This window comes from Cuculus canorus, chromosome 1 (assembly GCF_017976375.1).
Source record: "Cuculus canorus isolate bCucCan1 chromosome 1, bCucCan1.pri, whole genome shotgun sequence".
Classification (NCBI taxonomy): Eukaryota; Metazoa; Chordata; class Aves; order Cuculiformes; family Cuculidae; genus Cuculus; species Cuculus canorus.
Window position 1 is genome coordinate 176,012,125 of NC_071401.1, and position 8,649 is coordinate 176,020,773.

At 47.0% G+C, this 8,649-nt stretch overlaps 1 protein-coding gene and 1 long non-coding RNA gene across 11 annotated transcripts in view; one reads left to right on the plus strand and one right to left on the minus strand.

The window, feature by feature from the left end:
• The window catches only part of ARID2 (AT-rich interaction domain 2), a 104,249-nt gene extending 98,262 nt beyond the window's left edge, over nt 1-5,987 (minus strand). The window contains exons 1-3 of one of the 2 annotated variants that reach the window (XM_009564462.2): nt 5,513-5,987; nt 5,254-5,347; nt 4,072-4,169 (exon numbers count right to left, since the gene is read on the minus strand). In XM_009564462.2, coding sequence (XP_009562757.1) covers nt 4,072-4,169; nt 5,254-5,347; nt 5,513-5,604 — 284 coding nt within the window. In that variant the 5' untranslated portion in view covers nt 5,605-5,987. Of the gene's footprint in view, nt 1-4,071; nt 4,170-4,723; nt 4,820-5,253; nt 5,348-5,512 lie in introns of those variants that run through there. The other variant, XM_054072893.1, reaches the window with a different exon arrangement.
• Nucleotides 5,988-7,838: 1,851 nt separating this feature from the next.
• LOC128850496 (uncharacterized) overlaps nt 7,839-8,649 on the plus strand; it is a 57,932-nt gene continuing 57,121 nt past the window's right edge. For 3 of the 9 annotated variants that reach the window (XR_008447921.1, XR_008447913.1, XR_008447915.1), the window contains exon 1: nt 8,293-8,593. This is a non-coding gene — a long non-coding RNA (uncharacterized LOC128850496). Of the gene's footprint in view, nt 8,594-8,649 lie in introns of all 9 variants that reach the window. The other 6 variants (XR_008447910.1, XR_008447919.1, XR_008447920.1 and 3 more) reach the window with 6 other exon arrangements.

Consider the following 8,649-nt stretch of genomic DNA (forward strand, 5'->3'; position numbering starts at 1 on the left):
TCTTTTTCTCCTCCATTCCTCTCATTTTTTAAAATAAATCAGTTCTATTATTCTATTTCTTAGTGCCACCTTCAAGATTAAATAACTTATAAGTATCTTCAGATCTTTCAAGAACCCTGCCTATTTGTTGTCAATAACTATTTCACATGGTCCTGATTTTAAACTGCTTACACTTTTTCATTCTACTATATATGGAATTTCAGGAAACAGCATATTGGCTTGTCTTTATAACTATAAAACTGCTCATTTATGAACTGACCTCCTTCTACTCAACTTCTCCCCAGTATTTACAACAGCAAATTCTTACTCACCTTTAACTGGCATTAACCTGTTTCTGCTGCCTTTACCAGAAACTTACAACACACCTCTGCTTCCCACCTTTCAGGAATTCTCTGCAGAACTGAGACTTAAACTTACTTTACCTCTCGTTTAGTCCTTGCACCTAATTTCTCTTAATACAGACAAATACCTTTTAAAAGCAAACAGACTTTTAATTTGGTTAGGCGTATTTCACTGGCACCCTAACTTTACAAGGTCTCTACTCCCCAAGAATAGATGAAGACTCACAACAGAAACAAATGTATCGTTGCGCTTACATGAAAATCAACAGAACCTCATACTTACACATGAGGTCACATCAGCCTAACTCTTTGGAGAACTGTAATCTAATCAACCATTAACATGAAAAACAGGCTATATTTCATGTTAACTTTCTTTTCACCTACTACATGTTTACTAACTAACAAAAATGCACAAGCACGCCCACATTACTGATGTTTACATTTATTACCTCACATTAAAATATTTTCATTAATGTTATAAAATAATCTTTAGAAAAGCATTTCGAAAATGCTTTATTAATTCACCTCAATTGAGATGAAACATCTAATTTGCACAACATCCAAAGGAATTACATTCTGATTCTGTAGAGACTTACAGAACTACATTAACAAGTACAGTCTATCAATGGTTATCGGCACTGTGGCTTTTGACTGCTCACTAAGAACCACAGTGCATAAATTACTTCACCTGGCAGACAGCTCAAAGCAACACAGGCACAAAGTTTGAATGGTTCAGACTTTCCCTATTACGAATGACTTTTTCCAGTGACAGAAAAGAGAGGGAAGTGCAAGGGAGGAGGAGTAGATAGGACTGTCTAACCTGTATTCAAGTATCACCTTTCATAAAACCTATCAGCATTATATCAGAAGTTTAAACAATTCATATCTTTAATGAAGCCTAACATGCATTCCCAAAGACACCCAGCAAAATTCCAAAACAGTCAAAATGAAAAAGCTATTTAAACTAAAAAGAGACGCCTCACAACTGCCTAGAAAAAACGTAACCAGATGATTGTTTTACAAGATATTCAGTTTTATCAAGCCAACAGGACTACAGGCATCATAAAATCATTCAACTTTCTGAATTATTTACACAGCAATTTTAAGCAAAATGGCAGCAGTATTAGAGATAACACAGCAAAACAAGCAAGTGGTTCATGTAGCTTCAGATCACGAAACATGGTATGCCAGATGTTTCATAGAAAGAAGCAACTTTCATCACAAACCACCACTAATCCAAATCTGCAAATGTATCCATGTAGGTGCACACCACAGAATCCCTCTGAATTCCACAGGGTCCCATCTGCCATGCAGATCCCTCACTTTACAGGACACACAGCACAGGACTGGATAAAAAAAATTATATAAAAGTCGATAGGCTTAAATTTCTTTGGCGTTGTTTGCAAAGTCACTACAATAGTGAGGCCAGGATTATAGTCATACTTGACAGATTCAAGAGGAACATTTTTTTTCCAGGGGTAATTGCTCAACAGTTCATGAAAATCCAGCCCTTTAAGAAACCTCAGGTTATGTTCTTCAATACAGATAAACATGAACCTTTCTACAGATTTAGCACTGGAGCATTTTTTTCTTTCCCTACAACCAAATCCTCTCCCCAAATATTCTAGGTTAAAGCTAAAAGAACATTAACCTAGCAAAGACACATGTGTGTACACAGTTATTACTGCGCATGTAAGGAGGCGAACTCAGATGGGAAACAGGTCACGTCAAACTAAGATTATCTCAGAAGCAACAGTGAGTAAAGCAGTAATTTAGAAAAACTTAAAAGACAAAAACAAAAAACAGAAAAAAAACAAAACCCAATCCAACCACCTTGACGGTTTACTTTAGAATGACATAAGTAAATCATAGAGAGTATGAGAAAACATATGTAAAGATTCTTCAACTTAACTGTTAATCAACTTTTTTCCCTAAATTCCAAATAAATTAAAAAAATTCAATTATTTGTATGTAATAATTTATACATATTTTCAGCAACTGTATTTTAAATAATGTCAATATTAGCATGCTAATAATATTTTTGTATGTCAGACTGCAAATTTAAAAGTAGTATCTGATTAAAAATTAATAGTCATTAAAAGGCTAAATTAACATTAATTGTGTTAACTGTCACAGCATATAAATGCTTTCAAAATACAGATGAAAACACAAATGACATATAACCTTATACTGCAAAAAGTTAGGCCATTCAAACACTTATAAAACATGAAAATAAAATGGAAAGGGTAAAAAAACCAAAAAACCCTATCATTTTGCAAATTATATATGTGAAATCTAGTCAGTTAATAGACTACATGGTCCGAAGGAAAAACTCAAAATGCAAAAAAATGCTTTCTATGATCCAACAAATGTTCAGCAACACTATCTCAATACTGTGCAGTAAAGAAAATAAACAAACAAACAAGCAACACAGAAGGACATCCTGAAGTGAGCTTCCCACTTCATTCCCAGGCCTGCTAACAATCATAAACTTTGCTAAAGCTATTAATGACGGTCATTTGTTTTCTTAGTTTGGATCTTAAAGCAATCATATGTCACCAACAGAAAAACAAAAATTCAGTAGCTACAGGTATCTGACTAAGGTTTTCCAGTATTCCAGACCTCATTGTAACTCAATAACTGCTCCACTGTGCTATGAACTCTACAGCTTCAAGCTTGAAGTCAATCTAGGACAACCAATAGAAAGTGCACCTGTACAATTACAGCATTTCCTAATTCAGAAGGCCAGACTAGAGACAGATAAAGCTTGTGTGTACTCAGATCACCAAAACAGAAGTTCAAAAGCCCATTCATCTGTTGTACTTATTGCATATCTATATTGTCATTAATTGCAATGAAAAATATAATTGATACTATTCAGAAACGGAGAATTACATTCCTTAACCAACACACATAAAACTTTATTCTAAACGAACTACAGTCATCTCTATATAGCATCTAAACCCACTGTTTACACAATAATTTCAAAATTTTTCACATCAAGAATCACCAAAAGTTAATTAAAAATATTTTTAAAAGCCATCTCGTAACTGAACAGTACCACACACAGTAATTTAAAATATCCAATATGAACTCCCTGCTACATTAAAAAATAATCTGCACCACAAAAGATAACCTGTATCATTTCAAGGAATGCAAAATGCATTTTCAAAAACTGCAGAAATCTGCTGCTTTTCAAGTAATAGAAAAATATTTAGCTCTTTGTACTTTAAAAATAAAACACAAGGTATGCAGCTAGTAATAGACAACAACATAATTTATCCAAAGCAGTCTACCTTCCCGCAGATGCATTTCCACCATTCAACGTCTGACCCTACCGAGCAGTAAACAAGTTTACATGTATCAAGACATTTCAAGGCTCCAAAAATTAATTCAAGTTTCTGTAAGTGCAATAACACGATCCCCCAGTAACACTCCTTTAGTACCGTCCTTCTAAAACAATAAAATGGCTGTGACATATATTGTTTATATACTTGGGGTCCCTTCAAAGTTTAAGGCTTGCAAATGTAAAATACAAATAAAATAACTAAAAAACAGCATTAATCTTAACTGATCACTGCACTAGATCAGCCAGGAATTACAAGTCATTTCTGCTTTATTTTATAGCATTTTTAAGGAGCAGGGATATTTTCTATTATTGCACACAATGAAAACCAAATATAACCCCACACTCAAAAAAATACTACTGCAACAGTTTGATAGCACTCACCGCAAGTAATACTGTTTTAAAGCGAAGGCAGCGTTAGAACAACTTCTGGGAAAGTTAAACTCCTCCACAATTTCTCCCCACTGATTCTTCTCCGATACCTGTCAAAAACAACACACAGGCCGAGATACACCACGTACACGTAAACACGTCGCTGACAGCGACCACCACACAAAAACACAAGCTGCCATAAAGCAAAGAGATATTTATATAAAAAGAAGGGGGGGGGGGGGAAGCCCCACGGGTGCAGAGAGGATTTAGGACGCTATATTTTACTGACAGTGGGCAGCGTTGCCCCTTCGGACGTAATCCCGCTCCCCACCAGTATTTCACTTTATTTACTGGTAGAAACCCGCATTATTTTGGGGGGCGGAGGGGCCCGCCGGCCAGGGTCCGCCCGGTTTCGGGGTTTGTTTTTGTTGTCGCCGCCTGGACAATAACCAATCGGGAGTCCCTCTGTCGCCCCCTTTTAAATCCTGCCGCGGTCCGTTAAAAACCCGAAGAAGTTTAAAATACGGGCGGGCGGCGGGGGCGCCCCCTGGGCCGCGGGTCCCCCCGGGACGGATCCCCGGCCACGGAAAGACAGGCCTTTCTTTTGAGGCCTACATTTCTGTCCCCAGCCTCGAAGCCTAAAGATGGCTATTTGATTACACACCGTCTTGGGTGCCCCTTTTGTTGTTTTTCCCCGGGAAGGGCCCGCGGGGCAGCGCCCGGCGCCCCCCCCGGCTGCGAGCATCGCTTCCCGGCCCACGCTCCGTGCCGATTATCGATGTTAAACATGCCCGCTAATTTTGAGTTGCACTAAAACTGCGCTCAGACTCTCTCTCTCTCTCTCTCTCTCTCCCTCTCTCCCCCTCTCTCTCTGCGAAAGAAGAGGACGCTCAGAGCTGCCCCCGCCGCCCCCCCCCCGGCCGCCCCTCGCCCCTCGCCGCCCCCCGGGTTGGGGGGCCCGGCTGGGGCCGGGGGGGGCGGACCCTAGGTCCCCCTTTCTCCACTCCGCCGACAAGGCCGAGGCACCGACCTGCCTGCCTGCTCGCTTCCTCCTTCCACCCCCCACCTTCTCTAAACGGCTCGAAATAGGAGGGTTCCCGGCCGCCCCGGCTCCCCCCGCCGCCCCCGCTGCTCGGGGGAGACTTTTGGGAAGAGGTCGGTGGGAGGGAAAGGCGAATTAAAACTTCCACTCACCTTCCCAAATCCGCCTAAAGTGGTGACTCTGGTGTAGAGAGCGTGAAGATCCAGCTCCTTCCCACCCACCACGGGGATCTTCTTAAAAGGAGACCTGCCAAAGGAGATACACACAAAACACCACAACTTGTCAGCTCTGCCCCCTTTTCTCCCCTCGCTGGGGCTGCCGTGTCCTTCAGGGAAGGGGCTGGAAGTTGGATCTGGTCGGTTTAAAAGCCTACCCCCCCCCTCTCCCGTTCCATCTCCCCATTTTCCTCACCCTCTGCTGTGGTGAAACTGCCGCAGCTCGTCCAGGAAAGCGAGTCCCTTTCTCCGCTGGTCTGCGTGGTTTTTACCCGTCGAATTTGCCATTTTTTTGTATTAAAAAAAAAAAAAAGATTCTCGTAAAAAAAAAAAATCCAATTAAAAAAAAAAAAACGGCCGACAACAACAACAACCCCCGGCTCCTCCTTGTCTTTAAGAGACCCAGGTGCCCGTGCTCGGCCGGGGAACAGCCATGGAGAGGGGCTCGCTTAAAAAAAAGTTTAAAAGGAATAAGGGAGCCCCGAGAGTGCGGTAATTGCGAGTCCCGTCTCCGCACGGCACACGGGCGAGGAGGCAGGGAGGGAGAGGGGCACCTCTCGGTAATTCCTCCTCCCGCTGCCTCTCTCAGCACCACGAACCCAACCGATCCAGCCTGCACATGAGACTCAACATGGTGCTGCCGGATCACACAATGAATTGGGTTACTGTTGCGGTGGGGCGGGAGGGGGGGGGAGCCGGAGTATTGACAGTGTGCGTGTGTTACAGCCGCGGCTCCATGCGATCTCCCTCTCGCTCCCCTCGCGCGCACACACACACACACGCTGTACAGCCTCGGCGGCGGCGGCGGTGGCGGCGGCAGCGGGGATTCACTTCTCTTCTCTCTCAGACAAAAAGATCTGAGGCCGCCGTGCTTCTGCCTGGACGAGAGCGCAACACAGCGGAGCCCGGCGGCCGGTGCCGGGACTGCAGGAGGCAGCTCCAAAGGCGAGAGCCAGCGCAGCCCCAGCAAGCAGTTCCTGGCGGGGAACAATAGGCTCCTCTCGCCGCTAAGGGCTCATCTGCAATGTGCCGCAAACTTCACACAAAGCCGGGCGGAAAGAGGCGAGGGAGAAGGAGAAAGAGGGGAGGAAAAAAAACAGCCGCGGCCGGTGGTTCCGGGGCCGGGGAAACGGTTTGGCCTCGCCCGGCCCCGAGCGCGGGGGAGGGGAGGGGGGCTCGCAAAGCGGGGGCGAATTTGTGATTGGACTAAACCCAACGCCCTGAGTTCAAGGGGAGAGAAAACAACAACTCCAGGGGCGTTTGGACTTTGGAGAAACTTTGCGAGCTTCCCCGCCAGCGTGGGGTGTTTCCCAAGGGCAGGAATTGGCCCCGAGGGGAGCAGCACGAACCCCTCGTGTCCAGCCGTGGGTGCCTGAGAATTCCCACGTGGAGAGGGGAGAGCGCCGTCCCGGGCAGGGCTTTGCCAGCGGGGGGCCGAACTCTGCCAAGCTCCCTAAATATTGTGTTTCCTTCTTTCTCTTGGAGATATCACGGCCTGTAACCAAAGTGCTTTAGGGGTCCTGTGCAATCCCGCCTCTCTAGATTGTGGAATGGAACACACGTTGTAAAACTCAGGAAGGAGGAAGGTCTCGGCCTTCGCCCTGCACGGGCAGCAGCCAACAGTGGCACTACAGGCCCTGTGGCGTGCACAGTGTTTGTAAACACTTGTCTCCTGACATGTTTTCCACGCAGTGAAGGATGCCTTCTGTCGAACCTTTGCTCCTCTGGTAGGGGCAGTGGTGACCCAGGTGGGCACCTGCCCTTCCCTGGCAAGCAAAGAGCCGCAGGTGAGCGCTCCCTCCACTTTAAGAGACTCTAGAGGAACATTTGCCCCTGGCAACCAATACAGGGAAGTCCAAGGCCAGATCGGGCCTTTGGTTCTCTTTAAGCAGAACTCCTCATTAAAGTCAGTAAGGAGCTGTGTTTTAAAATCAATGGCACATTATGGCCCCAAGTGAGTACTTAAAGAAGGAAAACTGTAATTCCTCTCTACTCTATGTACTAACTTATTTCAAGAAATAAAACATTTTTTTAATTCAAAGACGAGAGTTTTTTTGCCTTTTGAGTGCTGTTTCAGCTCAAATACGGGCATAGAGACAGAGACATAGTGAGATGCTTGGTAAGATCTGCCCTGGGCTCACACTTCAGGCGGGAGAAGAAGGGGAAGAAATCCCTCAATTTCAAATTAATGCTCTGTCGTGTGGATGGAGAGGCAGTGTGTGTACTTCAGGCTAAGAAACCCATACAGTCTGATCCAGGTAGCAGTAAGATCCTCCAGCAGCTCCTGGTCTCCTGTCCGTGACACTCCAGGTTTCTGCTCTTCCACCAACGCTACGACTCCCAAAGCCAGGATAACATCAACGAGAGAGGCTTAAAACAAGCCATGGAGGGGCTAAATCGCTGTTCCAGACACGCAGGGCTAACCCTTCCTTCGCGAGAGGGCGGGGGCTTCTCCTCATGCCTTTACATGCCCTAAAAGCTGGGGGTCTCCCATCCGCCAGGGGCGGGCGGCAGAGGTGAGTCGGGGCAGCAGAGGGGAGGATAAGTAAATTGCGTAGCGGGGCTAAGGTGGGTTTCCACGCCGAGGCGCGGCACTTGCGCACGGTCCCTTACGTAACCGTCAGCTGGGGATTCCCTAGAGGGGGTCACTCTATTCAACCATTACACAGACCCCGTCCGCTCCGGCGCGCCCGGGCTGGGGCCGCCGCACCCGAGGCCGCGGCCGAACGCGGCAGCGGCGGCTCCTCACAAAATGGCGGCGCCCATGGAAGCGGCAGCCCCATTTTGTGCCCGGCAGAGCCTGTCAACAAAACGCCGACTTGGCCGAGCTTGAGGAACAGAAGGCGGCGGCTTCCTTCGCGTCGCGGAGGGAGGAGAGCGAAGGATTTCGCCGCCCTCCCGCCGCAGAGACGAGACTCCTCCATCGGGGGCGCGCGTTGGGGGAGGGAGGGAGGAGAAGGACGCGGGGCGGCGGCTGCGTTGTCCCGGCGCGGGGGAGGGGACGGCGAAGGGCTGGGATCGAGGGCTACGGGGAGGGGACGGCGAAGGGCCGGGATCGAGGGCTACGGGGAGGGGACGGCGAAGGGCCGGTCTCCGGGGCCGCCCGGGGCGGGGGCGCTGCTCTCGCCCGTCCTGAGGGACCGTTCCGGTGTCGCTCCCCGCCGAGCGAACTGGGTCACCGCCGGCGCTTAATTACTGTTTATTTCGTTGTAGTGCGTGCCTGGTGAATAACCCGGCTATTAGGGCGATGCTTCCAGTAACACTATCCAGCACCGAGGTACAAAATGTCTGTGTTGGACTCTTGAGCTTGTGACGCCGCTCGGTCGTAATTAC